The sequence below is a fragment of the Aotus nancymaae genome, unplaced genomic scaffold (assembly GCF_030222135.1).
Source record: "Aotus nancymaae isolate 86718 unplaced genomic scaffold, 86718_ANA_hifiasm-v0.15.2.pri h1tg000059l, whole genome shotgun sequence".
Taxonomy (NCBI): domain Eukaryota; kingdom Metazoa; phylum Chordata; class Mammalia; order Primates; family Aotidae; genus Aotus; species Aotus nancymaae.
Genome location: NW_026988473.1, coordinates 52,986,675 through 53,008,970, shown reverse-complemented (window position 1 = coordinate 53,008,970; position 22,296 = coordinate 52,986,675). Strand labels below are relative to the sequence as shown.

The 22,296-nt window shown below is 36.4% G+C and overlaps 1 protein-coding gene across 1 annotated transcript; it reads left to right on the top strand.

Annotated features, from left to right (window-relative positions):
- The first annotated feature begins 10,986 nt into the window (after positions 1 to 10,986).
- Positions 10,987 to 11,946, top strand: LOC135270207 (olfactory receptor 10A2). The gene has a single exon (XM_064365557.1). The coding sequence runs from the start codon at positions 10,993 to 10,995 to the stop codon at positions 11,944 to 11,946; it is 954 nt and encodes a 317-aa protein (XP_064221627.1). The 5' UTR covers positions 10,987 to 10,992.
- Positions 11,947 to 22,296: the final 10,350 nt, after the last annotated feature.

Genomic DNA, 22,296 nt, shown 5'->3' with positions numbered 1-22,296 from the left:
AGACCTAGTATAGACTCAGCATCTTGCTAGGAGGCATGGGAGTGATCTATCCTGCCAGGCATTTAGAGGCTTTCAAGAATTTAGTAAGAGATGGAATGTACCTTTCCAGTGTCTTCCATCTTCCTTTGAATACTTGTCCTTCCTCGCAGGTCCTCCCTTTGGCCCGGGGTGGGAGGATGGAGGGAGGCTGCTACTTTCTACCACTTCCTGTGTGCCTCTACTGTGGCCTCAACCCTGGCAGCTAAAGCTGCTCCCATTTCCTACCTGGGCATGTGTGAGCCCTTCTCACTGGATTTTATCCCCTTGTGTCTGTGTACATAAATTGTGTGTGTGTGTGTGTGTGTGTGTGTGTATAAAAACTTTGTACAAAAGGCAAGCCTCCTCCTCGTGGTGGCTGTTGCCCATTTGTGTGTGGTCTCTGTTGTGTATCTGTCTGACAACTTCTTATTAGCCCAAACCATGTTTCTGGGGATTATAAAAGATTAGTAACACCAAAAAAAAAAAAAAAAAAAAAGATAGCTGGGTATTAGGTGTCCATATTAATTTGTAACATAAATATTAACATATATCCCCAGTTACATAACATTCCATTGTAGTCTATGAAAAATCCACAGGCTTTGAATCAGTCTCCTATTAATGGAATCAATATTTTTTTTTTACATTATTTTGCAAGTAAAATGTGCTGCATTAGCAAAAGTATCAATACAGTAAACAGACAACCTATAGAATGGGAGAAAATATTTGCAAATTATGCACCTGATAAAAGTCTAACATCTAGCATGTATAAGGAATGTAAATAAATATACTAGTAAAAACCAAAGAACTCTATTAAAAAGTAGGCAAAGGATATGAACAGACACTTTTCAAAAGAAGACATACATGTAGCTCAAAGGCAAATGAAAAAAAGCTCAATATCATTAGATAAATGCAAATCAACACAACAAACAATGAGATATCATCTTATACCACTCAGAATGGCTATTATTAAAAAGTCAAAAATTAATAGATGCTGGCAAGGTTATGGAGAAAAGGGCATGCTTATACACGTTAATAGGAGTGTAAATTAATTCAATTATTGTGGAAAGCAGAGTGGCAATTTCTCAAAGAGCTAAAAACAGAACTACCATTTGACCTAGCAATCCCACTACTGAGTATATACCCGAAGGATTATAGACCACTCTACCATAAAGACACGTGCAAATGTATGTTCATTGCAACACTATTTACAATAGCAAAGATATGGAATCAACGTGAATGGCCATCGATGGCAGATTGGATAAAGAAAATGTGTTACATATACACAATATTACATATGGAATATTTATGCAGTCATAAAAAAACAAGATCATGTGCTTCGCAGGAAAATGGATGGAGCTGAAGACTATTATCCTTAGGAAACTAATGCAGGAACAGAAAACCGTATACCACATATTCTTATTTACAAGTGGGGCCTAAATGATGAGAACATATAGATATTAAGAGGGGAACAGCAGACACTGGGGCCTACTTGGGGGTGGGAGGTGGGAGGAGGGATAGGATCAGGAAAAAATAGCTAATGAATTAGTACTTGGGTGACAAAATAATCTCTATGAACCCCCCCGCATGACATATACCCCTGAATTTAAAATAAAAGTTTTTTAACAGTGGTGCTACATTTAAAAATGATAATTTTCCTTTCTCCAAAATGAGTGACTTTTAAAAGCTCGGATCAATTTAATATCACTTTATTTCTATCTTGTACTGTTCACTAGCTATTTCAAAATTAGGTAGCTTCAATTCACCTGAACAACCAAGAGACTGGGGATCATGTCTCCTACATTTTCCTTACCGATGACCAGTATAGGACTAAATAACAACAACAAAAATTCTTATGCCAAAGTCTACATGTCTGCCTCCTACTTTCCCTACAGTTTCTTATTTCTTCCTTTTGGATTCAATGACAGCCATATTAATCGTATGTTCTTAATTGTTATCTTGCAATTTACTTAACCATAGTTTAAATTTCCCCATTAAAATGTACACTTTATGAGTAGAGAAACCAAATCTGTTTTTGTTTTTGTTTTTTAATTCCATAACCTAAAGCTTGGGAGAGTATTTGACGTTTAGTAGATACTTAATGAACAATTATTCAGCATGCAATAGGTTTAACTAGTATAAACCATTTAATTTCATCATAACACTAACTCTGTAAAGTAAGAATATTTGTTATCTTTAAGAAATGTGGAAACTGAAGCTCAGCGAGTTTAACAAAATTGCTAAACATTACAAGCCAGAGAGTTCCAGTGCTGAGATTAAATTTAGGGTATTCCAACTTCAAACTCCTGTAGTGCTTCTCTACACAATGCTGCTTCCCCTAGCCTGGAGTTTGGCTTTTCTTTCTTGAATTTTGTGTTGTTGGCATCTGAAATTCATTATATACCCAAAGGACGGTAGATTCAAGAAAGACCAGGTCCCCTGAGGAAGGGAAAGAAGAGCCTAGAAACGCCTGGGGAAAAATACAAGTGTCATACCTTCGACTGGCCCCAAGGACAAAAGAGGCACAGGTGGGAACAACTCTCCCAAAACCAGGACTGGGAGCATGGGCAAACTTCATAGTGCGCTTGCTCGCCTCTGACACACAAGGCAGCAATGAGCTGGCTACAGCTCCAGCCATTAATAGCTCAACCAGGATAGGGCATAAGACTTCTCTGGTTCTTCTTTTGGCTTTGCTGATACAAAAATACAGCTCTTAGATTACATGCATGAAGGATATGCATGAAGCATGGATGTCAGGCAGAGCTAAACAACGCAGATGTTCCTATTGGACACAGGTAAGGCTTTTCACCAAGGGCTGAATCTACCAGGGGCCACTCTCCAGGTTCAGTTACTCAGCTGTGCAAGATATGATCAGAGTTTAGTGGATACCTAATTCTATTGCTCTGTCCACACTGGAAGATCTCATCAGCTCCTATCTCCCTGGGAGTCAGTTTCTCCATTCTATGTCATAAGATAAGTGAGATCTGGGTTCACAAAAAGACTAATATTACCTAGGCTTTTTCTAATTCTGTCCTCTAAAGTTTTCTAAGTCAGAAGCTTCCAAGCCTTACAACCTTCACAGGACATATACCCCCTTCAGGTCTTGATTTTCATCTAACTAACACAGAGAAGACTTGCCTCAGTGGAACATTTATGAGATGGAGAACATCAGGCAAATTACTACTTTACAACAGTTCTAGTCATAGAAGGCCTAGAAGAGCAAGTTCCAGTTCCTGGGACAGTCAGATGATAAGCAAAGGTATGTTCCCAGGGAAGTTTTAGAGCGAGTTTGTCTAACCTGTGGCCCATGGGCTACATGCAGCCAAGGATGGCTTTGAATGTGGCCCAACACAAATTTGTAAACTTTCTTAAAACAATATGAGATTTTTTGCTTATAAGCTATCATTAGTGTTAGTGTATTTTATGTGTGACCAAGACAGTTTTTCTTCTTCCAATGTGGCCCAGGGAAACCAAAAGATTAGACACCCCTGTTCTAGAGAACCCTGTAAGCTGGCCATGGGCTGTCAACTTCTTCAATGCCTCTCCCATACTGGAGACAGGGCACCAGCTTTTCTTCCCCAGTGTTTTCAGAAGTTCTGTGAGAATCCCAGCAGGTGTTTCTACCCCTCCTTCTCCCCAGTCCTCTCCACCAGCACCACATATTACACATCTGTCATGAAATGAAGCTTCTAGTGAAAGTGCGGTTCTGACAAAAAAAAAAAAAAAGAACAGTCATTGAGAAAAACAAACATTCTAATGGTGAATAAAAACTCCAAGAAGAATGAACTTTGTAAATTCATGTAATCCTTTATACAATCAGTTGTCCAAAAACAAGTATAAATAGCTTACTCTGTAAAAACACTGGGTTTCTTCATATAAAAGATGACTAAGACAGTTTATACTATGAAGAAGTCTAAAGAGTGAGATATATATTGGCATTGGAAATATCTGAATAATTTAAAAATATTTTTAAAAGATAGAGGAAAATAGAGAAGGTGACTAATCCTATCTGAAAGTATCACATAATAGAGCTGAGTTTTGAGGATTTCAATGAGTCTGCCAGATAGAGTAGGGGATGTTTGCAGGCAGAAGTGATGTCACATACAAAGGCAGATGCGAACAAAAAGAACTCTGTTCCGTAAATAGTAAAAAGCTCAACAGTGAAGCAGATGAAGGAGAGATGGATGTGGGAGACCAAAGATGACATTTCTGGTGTAGCTTAAGTTCATTTCATATGGCTTGTTAAAACCCCAATTTTTTTATTATAAATTTTTGTCATGTTTTAAGTTCAGGCTCTGCCATTTATTTCCCATATAATTACAAAATTTATTAACCATAAAATTATATATCAGTTTGAAATTTGCTTATTCATCTCTCATGTGGAGAGGATAATAATGGCACTTAGATCATAGAGTTGTGAGAAAAAAGTGAATTACTGTAAAGCACAAAGCATAAATCCTATTACATACTCAGGGAATATTACCGGCTTCATCATTATTACGATCATCATCATTTTCATTTTTAATGTTTTTATTGCTAATGCAGAGCAAATATAGCTCAGTGTAGAAAATTTGGAAATCCAGAAAAATAAAAATAAGAACATAAATACCCTCCTTATACCACTTGAAATAAGTCAGTTTTACATTTTGCATATAGCCCTTCAGTCTTTTTATATAGCATATATTTTAAAAATTGTAAATATATCACATGTGTGCAGGCTGTGTTTTTCATTTAATATTATATGGTGATTATTATGTGACAGCATTAAATGTTCTTGAGAAGTGACTTTAAAGATTACAGGAGATTTCCTTAAATACATGCTTCATAATTGAGCCATTCATTCTATTAATGATCATTTTCAATTTGTAACTATAAAGGTCAGCACTGAACAAACTTACACAAAAAATTATTGCCTTTATCTCTTGTACCATAAGGGGTTCTTCCATCAAAATGTATGAACTAGAAAGAAATTATATAAAAGGTCATCATAAAATTATGCCAAATGGATTTCTAGAGAATTTATACTAGTTCAATAGCCTTAAACAAAATAAGATATTGCCTACTACACCATCCCTTACTATCACTGAATATTATATTTTTCAGTATTTTAGATTTAACTTAAAAATTGCATCTTTATATCGAGTTTTTATTTTTATCACTAGAAAAATAAAGTAATTTTTATATGTTTATTGGCTATTGGCATTTCTTGGTAAATTAAATTTTTGTATCCTCTATTTCTTTTTCTTTGTAGGCATTTGTGTCTTTTAAAAAATGATGTAAGTGGCTCATTATATATTAAGTATAAAATACTTTTAATTGCTGTTTTTGCAAATATTTTCCATAATTTATGATTTATATTTCCCTTTTGTTTATGGGTTGATTTGTGTTATCAGTATTTTATTCTTAATAATATCCAAGGATTTGCTTTTCTAAATAAAAAGCAATACCTTTTTACTGTGGACAATGTAAAAAATATAAAACACAAGGAAAAAATTTAAAACATTCATAATTATACCACAAAAGTATTAACGAAGAAATAGAAGTGAAGGCTTTCTCTCTCTCTCTCTCTCTCTCTCTCTGTGTGTGTGTGTGTGTGTGTGTATTTGAATCTTTTTTCTTCCTCATTTAAAAATATTATAATTATTTTGGGTAAAAGTGAAAGAACATAAACAATGGCCTAAACACTGTGGATCTAAATAACAGGTGGATTTTACAGGGTGTTGAAATACTGTAATTGTTATAAATAAACATATATTTTCATTTTACAATGAATGACTTACACTGAACATTGTATTTTATAGCCTACTTTATCAGTGTAGCAAAACAGACTGAATATTTTGTCACATCACTTAATATTTGTCTACAACACACTTTTAAACTGCTGCATAGCATTGTATCACAGATACAACAGAATTTATTTAGCCAATTTACTATTTTTATATATGTAGATTGTCCTTTATTGTTTGTTTCAATTACTCCATTATAAATAAAGCTGAGAGAAGTATGCTAAAATATAGCTAAAATATGCACATAATAAATCTAAAATTGTCCTGTCATTTGGTGTTGCATAGAAGTCTGTTGCTCTCTTTATTTATTTTTTATTTGTTTTTAACTTAGGTTGTAAAATATGTATATTATAAAATATATATCACCAGTAGAAATTTTAAAGGAGCCAGTAAGTATATAATAAAACATTTTAAATTATATTTATTTTTATTACAAAAAGGAGATAATAACTTGCCTTCACAAAATATGCTGATTAAATTATATAAAACTAAATATCAGCATTAATAATATTTCAGAGGAATGTGATTTAAAATGTTCTATTTTTAAAAAATTCGACTTGACACTTTATAATACATTAATTTGAAGATCTAGTTCTGAGTATAATATATTTATATATATGTTCAAAATTTTTAGGCACAAAAATAATTATTTTGATGGCTATAAAAAACTATAAATATGTAGAAAAAATAGAAAAGGAAGAAGGTTATTATTGGCTATGCTTACTAAATATTCACACTGATTCAATAGTTCTGACCCACAAATATACAAAGATTTTGTTGAAATATGGCTGGGAAATTTCTATTTTTCTTGAGATAATTTTTAAATAAATTAAGACGACATTGCCTTTTATTAGTTTTAAAAATGTGTTCAAAGCTTATTGCAACTCTACATTTAGCAGATTTTAAAAATTCATTAGTAAATTCACTTTATCAGTTTTTTATGTGAGTAAATATGAGAGTTTTAGAGGAGACATAGTCATAGTCATTTCTATCAACAAAATCACATAATGATCTAAATATTTGCAAACATTCAAATGACCCTTCATTGCAGATGATCATTCAAAAAAACTAATTCTCCTTCACTTCTTATTAAAACATCATCTTTACTTTGAAGAAATTGTATTCTTTCTCTCTTTCTTTTAACTTTCTTTTGTGAGATCATTGTAGATTTGCATGCACTTGTAGGAAATAATACAGAGACATCTCATGTAGTCTTTACTCAGTTCTTCCCAAAAGTAGCATCATCTTAAAAAACTATAGTACAGTATCGATACCAGGAAATTGACATTAGTACAGTCAAGATACAGAACATTCCATTGATAGGAGAATCTCCAACCTTGGTCTTTTATAGCCAAACCTACCTCCCTCTTGTCCCCACCCTCTCATTAGCCACTGGCAACCACTAGTCTCTTTTCCATTTCTATAATTTTGTCATTACAGGGATGTGTTATGTAAGTGGAATGATAAAATATAATAAATATTTTAAATATTTAAAATAATAAAATATGTGTCTGATGTTTTTCACTGAGAATTCTCTGGAAATTCATGTTATTGCATCATCCTCTTTATTGCTGAGTAGTTTACCAAGGTATAAATGCATCACAATTTGTTTCATCATCTGGGTTTTTGCCAATTTGAGGCTATTATGAATACAGCACTGAGGAATATTCATGTTTTTGTCTGAACATAGTTTTTGTTTCTCAGGGATAAATACCTAGAGGTACAATTGCTGGTTATATGGCAGTTGCATGCTTAGTTTTTTAAAAGAACTGTCAAACTGTTTTCTATAGTGGCTATACCAAACTTGTCCAACCCTGTGGGTCATATGCAGAACAGGATGGCTTTGCATGTAGGCCAACACAGATTTGGAAACTTTCTTAAACCATTATGAGATTTTTCTTTTTGAGACTTTTGTTTTGTTTTGTTTTAGCTTATCAGCCAATTCTTCTTCTTCCAATATGACCCAGGGAAGTCAAAAGATGGAACATCTCTGATATCATTTACATTTTCGTCAGCAATGTATGCATGATCCAATTAGTCAAATCCTCACCAGCATTTGGCATTGTCACTTTTTTTTTTAACCCATTCTAATATGTGTGTAGTGATATATCACTGGGGTCTTTATAAGATTATATGCATTTCCCTAATGGTGAATGCTTTTTATTTTTTGTTTAGTTGTGCTTTATAGGGGGCATTTTTGTTTTGTTTTATTTTGTTTTAATCATTTTCCAGTTTGGTTACTTATCAGAACTTTTCTCTATTTTCAGAATTTTAAAGAAATCTTTCATTAAAATAAAAACATGTTTGCATGAATATTTTAAAATTTTCTTTCATACTTAGTGATTCTTTTGGTTCAGAAAGTCATCTCTTCCATTAGATCAGAGATATTTATTCTTCCCCTGGTACTTCTTTGAATATTATTTCTACCCCTCTTGGTTCTTTATGTCATTGTGGAATACCTGTTATTTTATTTCTTGTATTTTACTTCATTATTCTTCTTATAATTGTTATGTTTTCATAATTTTTACCAGTAACTTGGGTGTAATTTTTCAAACTTGTATTCTAATTAACTCAGTTTTATTAAGTTTCTGGCATTTTGCTCCACAGGGTTTAGCTTCAATAATCATGGCTTTGTTTTGTCCCCTAGGTGGTCTTTTCTGGCCCAATACTGTCATTTTCATGAGTACATATTCAGTATTCAATTATTATTATTATTATTATTATTATTATTGAGACAGAGTCTCCTTCTGTCACCCAGGCTGGAATGCGGTGGTGAAATCTTGGCTGACTGCAACCTCTGCCTCCTGAGTTCTTGCAATTCTCATGCCTCAGCCTCCTGAGTAGCTGGGGATTGCAAGCATGTACCACCATTGCCAGTGAATTTTTGTAATTTTAGTAGAAACAGGGGTTCGCCATGTTGGCCAGGCTGTTTTCAAACTCCTGGCCTCAAGTGATCCAACCGCCTCAGCCTCCCAAAGTGCTGGTATTACAGGCATGAGCCACTGTGCCTGGCCTAAATATTCAATCTTTTATAGGGCTTTGTTGAGAGTAAGTAATAAAGACAATTCAATGCCTTTCAGTGTTCTTTCAGATTCTTTTTTTGAAAAGGAAAACAATTGCTCTGATATCTTGGATTTCATCTCATTAACCTAAAGTGTTGTGTCTTCATATCTCCCATAACTTTCTCTGTTTACTTATTCTGAAAGACAAAGGGCTGGCTTGCCTTGCAATGTCAGTAAGAGAGTTTCTATTTTTTTCTTTACTTTTTTCCTTTTTGTTGAGACTGAGTCTCACTCTGTCACCCGGGCTGGAGTGCAGTGGCACAATCACAGCTCACTGTAGCTTCAACCCCCTGAGCTTTGGTGATCCTCCCACCTCAGCCTTCTGAGTAGCTGGGACAACAGGCATATGACAAACCCAGGTAATTTTTCCATTTTTTGTAGAGATGGAGTTTCGCCACCTTGCCAAGGCTGGTCTCAAACTCCTAGGCTCAAATGATTCACCTTCCGCAGTCTCCCAAAGTGCTGGGATTACAGGTGTGAGCCATCATGCCTGGCCTGCAGTGAGAGAGTTTCTAGTTGAGACGATCTATTCTTTCATCATTGGTTCTTTTATTATTTTTTAAACTTACATTTGTTTTTCTGAAACTGAGCTCAAAACTGTAGTCATTGCTTCATTTAATGTTTAGCACTTCTGAGAAATCTTACATCAGTTTGATTATAATTCTTTTATAAGAATGGTGTTTTTTCCTTCACAGATACTCTGAAGTTTTAAACATAACCTTGAAGTTCAAATTATTCACCAAGACCTGACTAATATTTAATCTCTTTTAAATAAGTTGTCTGCTGCTTGAAAATGAGTAGAAGATTGAGAGTAATTATGGATATGCCACCTAGTCTTCTTGATCCCAGGCCTACAGCTTTTGATCCCTTCTCCATCCCGTTCTGTCAACAATGTCAGAGTGATCCTTCTACATAGCATTATGACAATGTCACTCTGCAGCTTCAGATATTAAGGTGACTCTCCTCATCTATAAACTCCAAAATTCTCAGCATAGAATAAAAGTCTATTAATGTAACATATCCAAAACATTGACCACATCTTGTTTATCTTTTACTTTTTGTCAATTTACTGCTCCTAATTTTTTTATTTTTATTATTAAAATTTTTTTTACCATAGTTTGCTAACCACATTCATTTCTTTTTTTATTTATCCCAGCCTCTCAGCCAATTTCATTTTCCAGCTTCCTATCACCATTTCTCCATTAGACTTCAATATTCTAGATTACAAATACAGTAAGAAGAGCCTCTAGATAATCAACTAAAATTAGAAACCAATAATACAAAATTGGGATCCACTTGTGTCTAGGAAATCTCCTAAACCTCTTAAATGCTAATGATGTTGGTTCTCTTGCTTATCTTTTCGTCTGTCTTCACTGTGATTTTGCAGAAATCCGAATTCTAATTCTCCTACAAATTAATGAGTTAGTCATCAGATAAGGCATGACAGTTCAACAAAGCATAGTTTAGTAAAAATCTGAAGGCTTTTGTAATCCAATAGATGTGGCTTTGATTCAAGATCTGCCATGTAATTGGTGTTCCTTAAATTATCTGGGATCAGTTTCCTCACTTATAAACCAGAGATATAAAAGAACAAAAACATGCCTATGTAAATGGTCCTCAATATATGCTAACCTCTCACCCTCCTTTCAAATTCTAGCCAGTCAAGAAAGATTCATGAAGAGTAGAAAATTTATCAAATGCATTCTTCATGATAGTTATAAATGTATTTCTAAAGTTTTGATAAATTTACGTGTATGTGTTCTTTTATGAGATTATGAACACTGGGTGTGTTTCATAAGTTTAAGTATTTTCAGAAACATCGCTTTTTCATGGCTCCTTCACAAACTCATGATTCTGACTTTGCATGGCATTTCTGAATAACTCAATATGTGAACAGATATATCAACTCCTCTAGAGCCTGATTCAGGCCCATCTCATAGATTAGGCTCTGGCTATTCTTTATTGTGTTTTTATTCTTGGACAACCCAAGGCCCTTCCTCTTCCAGCTGAGGTGCTGATCTTGTCTCTATCCCTGACATTAAGAGAACGTCTGAAAAAGAGATTGAGTATCTGAATTCCAATGAAGACTTTTTCTCCGTGACCACAGCTGGGGACTTTTGCTCATACTTATGGCTATGGGAAACTGGACAAGAATAAGTGAGTTTATCCTCATGAGCTTCTCTTCCCTGCCTACTGAAATACAGTCATTGCTCTTCCTGACATTTCTAACCATCTACCTGGTCACCCTGATGGGAAACAGCCTCATCATTCTGGTTACCCTAGCTGACCCCATGCTACACAGCCCCATGTACTTCTTCCTCAGAAACTTGTCTTTCCTGGAGATTGGCTTCAACCTAGTCATTGTGCCCAAAATGCTGGGGACCCTGCTTGCCCAGGACACAACCATCTCCTTCCTTGGCTGTGCCACTCAGATGTATTTCTTCTTCTTCTTTGGGGTGGCTGAATGCTTCCTCCTGGCCACCATGGCATATGACCGCTATGTGGCCATCTGCAGTCCTTTGCACTACCCAGTCATCATGAACCAAAGGACACGTGCCAAACTGGCTGCTGCCTCCTGGTTCCCAGGCTTTCCTGTAGCTACTGTGCAGACCACGTGGCTCTTCAGCTTTCCATTCTGTGGCACCAACAAGGTGAACCACTTCTTCTGTGACAGCCCACCTGTGCTGAGGCTGGTCTGTGCAGACACAGCACTGTTTGAGATCTACGCCATCGTTGGAACCATTCTGGTGGTCATGGTCCCCTGCTTGCTGATCTTGTGTTCCTACACTTGCATTGCTGCTGCCATCTTCAAGATCCCATCAGCTAAAGGGAAGCGTAAAGCCTTCTCTACATGCTCCTCACACCTCCTTGTTGTCTCTCTTTTCTATATATCATTAAGCCTCACATATTTTCGGCCTAAATCAAATAATTCTCCTGAGGGCAAGAAGCTCCTATCATTGTCCTACACTGTTGTGACTCCCATGTTGAACCCCATTATCTACAGTCTGAGAAATAACGAGGTGAAGAATGCCCTCAGCAGGACGGTATGCAAGGCCCTAGCCCTCCAAAACTGTATCCCATAGGCCTTAGGAAGTAAGACTGCATTTTATTGGATGAGAAACAATGAGTCCCAGATTTGAGATTCCTTTCTGTATCTTTCCACATATCCAATGAGATGAAGTCCAGCTGCCATTTTCAAATGGCTTTTGGAAAGCTGAGAGGAGAGAATAGAGCACAGAAGTAGTTTCAACCTAGCACCACCAATTAAGAAAACTCTGTCTGCCCATTGCAGACTTACCTTGTTTTTCTTGTTTCAATTGGTATGTCAGCACTTCTGTGGCCAAGTATTTCCAGATATTTACATTTGTATGTGGCATGCATTGTGTACAATATGATAATGCTAGTCATTATAACATGGGGGCACACATAGTAACAGAGGGTAAAACCCATTAAAAATCATCTTGTCACTTTTCTTTCTCTGGGCAGATCTGACTCTCCATTCGTGAGACAGAAAATCCCATGATCTTTCCCAACACATAACTGTCCTCACCATCTTACTTCAGTTCTCATGCCCTTGAGCAGTGTTAGTTCTTTCAAAGCTTACTGGTATGCAGTATGCATATACAAGGATAGATCAAAATTTCACATGCATATGCCTTTATAACCCCAATACCCGTTTCCTTCTCACTAGATTTTTCCCAGGAAGAATAACCTGATCTTCCCTAAGCTGTCTATTCCATATTCAGGTTCTTATGTTCTGTTGAAGTAATGTCGCAAATTTCAGTCATAGCTTTTAAAACAAATCCCAGCTGACTTCAGAATAAGTGTTCGATAACCACAAGATTTCTCCTTCTTCTTATAACCTGATAGTACTCTATTGGTAGATGTGCCCTAATTTAGCCAGTCTTTTAGTTCTACAAATCATGCTGTAAATAACGGACTTATGCATATATCTTTTTTATATTTTTGCTAGTGTACCCGACAATTAGAAATCTAAAAATTGGATTTATTGGGCAAAAGTTAAATACGTGTTAAATAACATTGCTGTATATTGATTGTCTGTCTAGCTCTCCTCTGAACTTACTGTATCATTTTATGCTCTCACCAGCAATTTATGAGGTGTTTGTTTCCCCATAACTCATCAATAACATTTGTCATGAAACATTTAGAATTTTGATTATTTAATATTTTATAAAAACTCAATGAAATTTTAATTTGAATGAAATAAATTTTGAATAAAAAAGAAATGGATGATTAAATCAGAGAAAAGGCAAACTTCTGAGTTATAGATTAGATCATTAGCAATTGGTGATGTCTTGGTGTTCCATTTTCTCTTCTTTTGAAAGGTTCTTTATTTTAGCTGAATCTATTCCATCTCTCGAGACTCCATCCACTGTGAGTCCTCAAGCAGCATAAATCACTCCTTCCTACATGCACCCATTTCAAGTTTATTAATAAATAAGTTAAGTTTTGTATGTACTACATGTACAAAATGTACATGTACTTATTTTTACATGCTTGTCTTCTTCCAACATTTCTGTAACTCTTCAAAAATGAGAACTGCTCAAATGTTTCTGGTGTTTTGTTTTGTTTTCGAGACAGGGTCTCTCTCTATCACCCAGACTGGAGTTCAGTGGCAGAATTATGGCTCACTATAGCCTCAAACTCCTGGGCTCAAGCCATCCTCCTGCCTCAGCCTCCCTAGTGGCTGGAAATATAGGTGTACACCACCATACCTGGCTATTTAAAAAAAATTAATCGAGACAATGTCTTGCTACACTGCCCAGGCTGATATTGAACTTCTGAGTTCAAGCAGTCCTTCTGCCTGAGCCCCTCAAAGTGCTGAGATTACAGGTGTGAGCCACTGCATGCAGCATGAGTGTTTCCCTTTCCTTTCCTTTCCTTTCCTTTCCATTCTTTTCCATTGCTTTCCTCTTTTCTTTTCTTTTCCCTTTCTTCCTTCCTTCCATCCTTCCTTCCTTCCTTTTTCAGGGTCTGCTCTGTTACCCAGGCTGCTGGAGTGCAATGGCACAATCTCGGCTTACTACAACCTCTGCTTCCTGGGTTCAAGCAATTCTCATGCCTCAGCCTCTCGAGTAGCTGGGATTACAGGCATGCTACACCATGCCAAACTAATTTGTGTCTGTGTATGTGTTTTTAGTAGAGATGGAGTTTTGCCATATTGGAGCTCCTGGCCTCAAGTGATCTGCCTGCTTCAGCCTCCCACAGGCTGGGATTACAGGCATGAGCCACCACACCAGGCCAAGTGTTTCTCTTTTAATATGACATAGGCATTCCTGAAAAGCTTATGTTATACAAACCGTTGCATTAAAGATATTATGGGGAAGTAGGGCAGGGTTAGGACTAGACTCAAAATACATGCAACTTTGAAGACAGGGCATTAATAGAAACAACATTTGGTCCCCAGAGAGACAATGTAGACTGCCCAGACAGGCAGCTCATTGAGGTTAGAGGTTGCCACAGTAGATAGTTAAAATATGCAACAACAGTAGAATGAAAATACCAACAATGCTTTATTAGAACAATGATGTTTGATGCTGAGACAATTTGAACTGGGGTAGGGAGTAGTCCTTAGGTGGTCATGGGAGTCTATGCCACTTGTCAGGAGCCAAAAGCTGCATAAAGCAAGGGATACTCCTCTCTGGGGATGAGACCTTAGATGCAGGCACACTAAAATTTTTCTATAACATAGCCATAAGGGTTCCTCATGCCAAAGCCTAAAGACATTTACCTCATTGTTGAAGATTTGTCTTGCCCAAGAAAAATTTTCACATTGCAATGAAATCACTCTCTGTTATTTCAGTAGTGTATGTAAGATGAATAAATGAATGGGTAGTCCACCTGAGAAATGATGGTGACCTGGAGTGGAATGATATGTATAGGAATTAATTTAAAATAATTTTTGGAGGCAGAATTAATAGAAGTCTTATCAATTATAGGAATTATAGGAATTAATTATAGGAATTAATTATAGGAATTAATTTAATTATAGGAATCAATTATAGGAATTAATTTAAAATAATTTTTGGAGGAAGAATTGATAGAAGTGGGGAAATGCACTGCTCAAGAGAGGAGGGCTGATTCTAGAGCAAAACCAATTCCTGTAGTAGAGCATAGGTGTTCTGAAAGCCTGGAAGGGATCCATAAAAGAGGTATAAAATAAATGACTATTATTTACACAGAAAGTCAAACCTGAAGCTTTTTCCTTCATATCACTGTGTTATGAATCCCTTTCCACCTTTTAGGAATATCTACCCTAAACCCATGGGAATTAGACTTGTCTTAGGACCAAAGACTTTGATCACAGGTCAGGTTCTCCTAGAATCGGATATGGAGCTAAGGACTCAAATAAAGTGGACTTGTTAAGGCAAAACCATTAATTGAATGGCGAAAGTTGAGTAGAAATGGAGAAGAGGCTAAACAAAGGTGCAATTTCAATTGAAATCCCAAATTCAACCTGATCCAGTGAGGAACTCCAGAGCATACATAAATCTCAGAGTTTGTTAATATCGGGGCATAGGAAGTAGGCTTTTGTTCCACTCCAGCCATCCATTGGCTACTGGTGGACTGTGAGGTGAGTGAAGGGGACAAGTAAAACTCTCAGGTACCTCTGTGTCCTGGAGAGGGTTCCTAATGCCCAAGGGCATTCTTCTGAAGCTCTCAGATGCAAGCTGTTAGAAAGAAATCAAGTAAAGGCTGAGCTAAGTGTTCACACACACACACACACACACACACACACACAAACGTTTGGAGGTGGTGGATGTGTTCACTAAGTTGATAATTTTTTTTAAAGTAAACCTCAAAGAAGCTGAGAAAGGAGGCACAGAGCCAGTAAAAGTGACTCAGAAGGATTAAGAAGAAACTACAACAGTGTCCACTACAGTCCTCCTGTTAGAAGTGCTTGTCATCACCTGAGTGTATGAGTCAAGAAAAAACCAAAAGGGTTTAACCAGAACATTTAAAAACGACCCTTGATAGGATGACTATAGTTAAACAAAAATGTATGGCCGGGCGCGGTGGCTCACGCCTGTAATCCCAGCACTTTGGGAGGCCAAGGCAGGCGGATCACGAGGTCAAGAAATCAAGACCATCTTGGCCAACAGGGTGAAACCCTGTCTCTACTAAAAATACAAAAATTAGCTGGGCGTGGTGGCACGCGCCTGTAATCCCAGCTACTTGAGAGGCTGAGGCAGAATTGCTTGAACCCGGGAGGCGGAGGTTGCAGTGAGCTGAGATCGCGCCACTGCACTCCAGCCTGGCGCCTGGCAACGGAGAGAGACTCTATCTCAAAAAAAAAAAAAGTATTGTTCCAGGGTGAGAGACACCCTAAATACTCTGACTTGATCACTTGATCATGCAGCATGTACATGTAACAATTTGACATGTACCCCATCAATTTGTACAAGCAAAAAGATTACCATGGAAAATAATGATCACTAACACCCTAAATGTAGAACACAGTTCAATGTGTGGAGACCTTTCCAAGTTCAATACCTACCCACCAGTGTGGGTAGATGTATCAGCAACTGATATGTCTATTTTTCTTCAGATTGTTCCATGAGTAATTTGAACCAAACACAAATATTCAAACTCATCTCCCAAAGATATACATTAATTATTAGAAATGAGAGTCTACACACATGTAGAAAATAAATATTTTCTTATTTAATTCATTATTTTCAAGGTATCTTTATTTTTCACAATGGATTCAGAACCATACATCATTACACAGGGCAGTGATTTTTTTTTTCTTCATCTCCCATTTTTATAGTGGTCCCCTTTGAGATTTCTGGGACTGAGACAGTAGGTCATGACTGATTGATTTACCTCTTAAAGGCTTCTTGTTTAGCAATCCTAAAATAAAGCTGAAGCTTTGGGGTTGCTGCTCATAATAATTTTATTAAATTATTATCCAGGTCTCTCAGGCTTATAGTTTACGTCCAGGGAAAGGAGAAATGGTGGTGCTATTTTTGAAGATACATAGCTTTCTTCTAGTTACATGTTCATTACAGTTATAATTTCACATTTTTACATGGTTGTTTGATGTTTGCCTCCCCCTCTAAACTGTATGTTCCATGAGGCCAAGGACAATGTCTATTAAATTTGATTTAAATTTCTAGTGCCTGCTACTTGTTAGACATCCACTAAATATTTGTTGGATGAATGAAGCAGGACTCAAAGTGGATCTTGTGCATTTGTTTATTGGCCATTGCAGCCTGTGTTACAATTGTTCCTCCTCCAAATTCTAGAGAGCAGGACTAGGGGAGAGGGAGAGGATGAGATGAAGAATGGCAGTGAGGACTCAGGTGACCATATCTACTCTCACATTATCTTTGGTTGTAATCCCAAGTAAGCATGGGAACCAACAGGGATTTAGAGTATATACTGGAAGAAGAAAAGGGTTATCAGGGGAACAATAAATAGCTATTAATTTTTATCCACTGAGTAACCTGTCTATTATCAATTTTTTGGGAAATGTGAAGTATTTCCATAGAACAAAGTGCAAGATAAGCATGCCATCCTAATCAATCAAAATAGAAAATCTCAAGATATATAGATAGGAGTGAGACAGATCAGTACATTAAATATGCCTTGTGGAAAAATTCAAGTGCATAAGTGCAGATACCATGCTAGATACTAACCAAACAGTAACGATCAATGCAGATAAGATTGCTACTTTCAATAAGAAACATGCAATCAAAGATCTCTTTCAAAAACAGCAAGAAATATTCAGATGCCAATTTGGGTCTTTGAATGAAGCCCCTATTATCTGGGGGAAATTTTATCCCAAAGCATTGACTTTGCCTTACTTCCTCAACTTCAAATCCTATTGCAGAAAGGTTAGAATGTTGAAACTATTAGTTGGAGTTTTTTCATCTTAACCTGGAGATAATCACCGCCCCAATCAACAGCATCCCCAATGAACTGTTGATGGTTTTTATTAATAGTCTCTACTTGGTTTAGACAATGATTAATTGGTTGTCCTCTTCATGCCTGAAAACTTCTTCTGAGTCCAGATCAGAAATACTCTTGATAATCAGCCCAAAAGAATTAAAATTGAGGAGAACTATGGAAAGAATACTGGTATATTCCTCGAATCTCTCCTGGTATAAACCTTGGAGGATAGACCACTGAGTTTTGTCCCCTTACACTTGTAGCCTCATAAGTGCATAAAAAGTTGGAGCTGCAGCAAAGACCTTCCTCTAATTACAAGATTGCAGCATCTTCAAGAATTTTTGCACTCCTGGGAACTCCCCAAAACTCATACCTGTTAGAAAGTGAATCTATGACTTCACCTTAGGAAATGAAGCATTGAGGGAATCACTTCCCTACAGTAAACAGCAGGGAATGAAATAATCCTGAGACTCAGCCTGGAATCCTCTAGAGTGACTGACACAGACCCAGTGCAGAACTCCTCTAGAGTGACAAAATTCTGCACAGCTCGGGGCTTTTTCACAGGGACTGACCCAGTCACAGCCCAGGATTTACCTAAGAGTGACCGACACAATCCTGCAACAAAACTTCTCTTAGCATGTGACAAAGATGCAATCCAGAATTCACCAGCATTGTGGACTGAGACAAGCACAGCCCAGAGCATCTTTGGAATGACTGATGCCACTGACACAGCCCAGGGCTTCTCTGGAATGACTTGCAACAGACAAGGCCATAATTTAGGACTCTCCTGGAGTCACTCACTCAGAAATAGCCTAAGGCTGCTCTAGAGTGACTGATATAGACCAGGGCTTCTCTGGAATTTATACAGACAGATGTCACTGGCAGGAGGTGAGTAAAGGCTGAGAAGATGGGGCACAGATTTGCAACCTCTTGTATATGGTGTAGAGGCTTACCACAAAAAATGTGTCTTCTTGGACACATTTCTCAAAGACAGGAAAGGAGAGCATGGGCCCCAAAAAAAGAACCTGGAGTTTTATGGGACTTGACAAAATAGGGAATCTAGGAAAGGATAGAACAAAATGATAAGATATGTATTGTGCTTTAGAATGTTAAAAATGTTTGCATATATGTTATCTGTTATTTTGCTCTCACAACTACCCTCTCAGGTAGGTAAGACATTTATTATAATTATCATTTTACAACTGAGGAAAACATAACTTAGAAAAGGTCAAGTCAGCAGCTCAGCATCTCAATTAAAAATAAATGAATGAATAAATACATAGCTAGAATTTTAAATCTGAACTTAGGGCTCCAAAGTCCTTGCCATTAGGTCTCAGACCATCATATATGTGGTAGTTTCACAAAGTTCTTATGTTATCTAGTTTTTCCTATTGAAACAAAACACAGACTCTCTAAGATATTATCCCTGAAAGTAGACACTCTGGACAGAGAAGTGGCTGACCAGGCAACCTCAACTAAGTTTCCCATAGCTTTTGCCTCCCCCTAGGGTTGTCTCCCATCTCTCTCTGATGTCTGCAGTCACAACCACACTTATCAAAGATTCTGTGCTTTGCAAGGCTAGTAGTAAAATAGTGCCTGAATTATACTGCATAACATCCTGACAGCCATAGCTACATGCATGTAGTTACAGGAATTCTTCACATCTTCCCAAAAACTTTCCCTCTACCATCCCTTCCCTACTTAGTAGAGGGAAAACCTAAAAAAAACTAGAAACAAGAGAAAATTGAAAGATATGAAAGAGAAAGTGAGGGAAGGATGGATCCAAAGAGAAAATATGAAGGAGTAGGTTAAAGAGGGATAAAGACAAATGAAGGAAAATATAGAATTACAAGTATGAGAAGGAGGCATTTCAAAAGTCCTGAATCAGATTTTCACATTTTGTTTCTTGCAGCCCTAGGGCCCTTAAGATGCCTGAGGGGGACATTTCAGGGGACAGGAGAAAGTAAAACCCAAGCAGTAGAGCCCTGAGGCCCTGTCCCTGCCCTTGCTTTTCCTTATGGATTTAAGTATTGTGATTCCCTATAGAATTTGGCTTGAAAAAAGGGATAGGACATCCCTGCTCTAAAAGTAAACAAACAAACAAAAAAACCCAAAACACAAACAAACATACTATTAAGTATATTCGGGTTCTCTCAGCTTCATTTACTGAATATGCAGCAATACTCTGATAACATCTGAATTTTTGGCCTGAGAACCTTTTTCTTCCCAGCCTTTAGTCCCATGTTAGTCAGTGGCTAACTAGTATCATCTGGTGTGTATCTTTAGGAAATTCACAAACTATGCTGTGCTGCACTTTTTCTCTGGTTTCAACTATAATGGGTCTTAACTACACTTCACTGGATTTTTTTTCTATCCAACACTGTTTCACCAAAAATTTGGGTTTAGAGGTTTTTTGTTTTGTTTTGTTTGTTTTTCTATAGTGTTATCAATGATAATAATTAGGACAATAAGAATTCAATTTGTATAGAGTTTTAGAATTCTACATTTATTTCCATCTCTCTTATAATTTAAAAGACAATAATTCAAAACATTGTTAAAAGGACTTTTTACAAAAACTTAAAAAAATAGCAATTACTTTAATCCATCATGGATTCACTAATAATTTTATGAAAAAGAACGTCATTAACTTTTTAAGATAAATATTCATATGGTAGGCCAATTAACTAATATCATTAAAATAAATGTTAATTCATAATTCAATAAATAATTATTAATATGTACCAAGCAATGTAATATGAACATAATGATGGGTATGATTTTGTTTGTATCTCCAAGGAGTATACAATTTACAGGAAAGGACGTATATGTAAAAATAATTAATACATAAAACCATTGTTATAATAAGTATACTTTTAAATGTTATGATGAATACAAGGAGAGAATAATTAATTATACCCAGTTGGGGAATGAGCATGGTCGAAAAGCCTTTACAAGGAAGTTGACATTAGATCTCAGATTAAGGAATGAGGGCCAAAATGGTTTGGCTGTGCTTCACTAAGACATTTGATTACTTCTTTCATGAGATATTTGTTGTCACATTAAAGAGATATGTTTCAGATGACACTACTTATAACTGTGTTTTTTTTTAAACCCAACCAGTATCTGAAATGATTTAAGGTCACTGATAGAAAAAGTAGATGGTTCTGCCCAGAAAGTATAGATTAAAAAATTGATGTCAATCAATTTTAGGATATGTTTTAATTGATGTGCCTCAGTGTCTTGACTCTCTCCCAGAAAACAGTTTGATTAAATATTTTAGGGGAGTGGATACCTGAGGCACACTGAGTGATATAAAGCTATTACATTAGAGTAAAGCTTTTAAAATATTTTCTCAGAACATAGCAAAATATTTAAACAAAAGAAATATACCTTGGAAGACAAAACCCAATATACTACTTATTTAAAAAAACACTCAGAGTTCTGACTTTGACTGTAGGCTCAGTTAGAGATCCAACGGTGTCATCAAAGTACTATAAAAATAATTAAACCTTAGGCTGCATTAAACACTGAGCCCTTGGAGTTAGCATTTTAGGTGCAAACGATACAGGGTGAACACATAGATTTGTCCTCATGATGTTAACAATTAAGATAGCATAAATAGATGCACAGGCACATAATTATAAAAGTACTCTAAGAGAGCTGTACACAAAGGGTTATGAGACAGCCAAAAAAAACCATTCTTCTTTCTGCCAAGGGAGGGCAGGAAACTTTAAAAAGAAAGTGATGTTTTAGCCAATTCTTGCAAGATGAGCAGAAAGTTATACTTTTTTAAGCTCCTACCTATAAGTAAGAACATGTGATATTTGTCTTTCTGTGCCTGGCTTGTTTTACTTAACATAATGACCATCCCAACACAAAGAAACGGTAAATGCTTGAGGTGATGGATATCCCAATCACCCTAATTTTATCATTATACATTGTATATACATGTATCAAAATATCCTATGTACCCCCAAAATATGTACTATACATATGTACTATGCTATTGCATATCAATTAAAAATAAAGAGAGTGTGGGTAAATAATTTGAAGTAAAGCAAATAAGAATAACGCAAAACCTAAAAAAAAGTTGTACATATTTTCAGGGAAAAGATTCCAACAAAAGAGCGCCACATGCACAAACGCAAGGAGTGCTGAGAGACTATGTCGCGTGTAAGGAACACAAAGTGTTTTTGTATGACTGAAAAATCAGCTGCACTGGGGATTTGAAACTGGAAAAATAAGCAGAGATCATAGGAAAAGACCTTGTTAAAGAATTTACTTTATCCCAGAGGCCACATGGAGTAATTGAAAGACATTGAGCAGGTAAGTGACTTAACCAGAGTTGCTGACAGATCACATACAAGCCAAGGATGGTTTGAAGAGAATGAACTGGAAGCAGGTTTCTACCATAGTCCAGGCCAGAGAAATCCAGAACCTAAATTCAGTGGTGGTGGAGCTGGAGAGGTGACACTGAATTAGTGTTTAAGAGTAAAAATAATCAAATTTGGGGGATA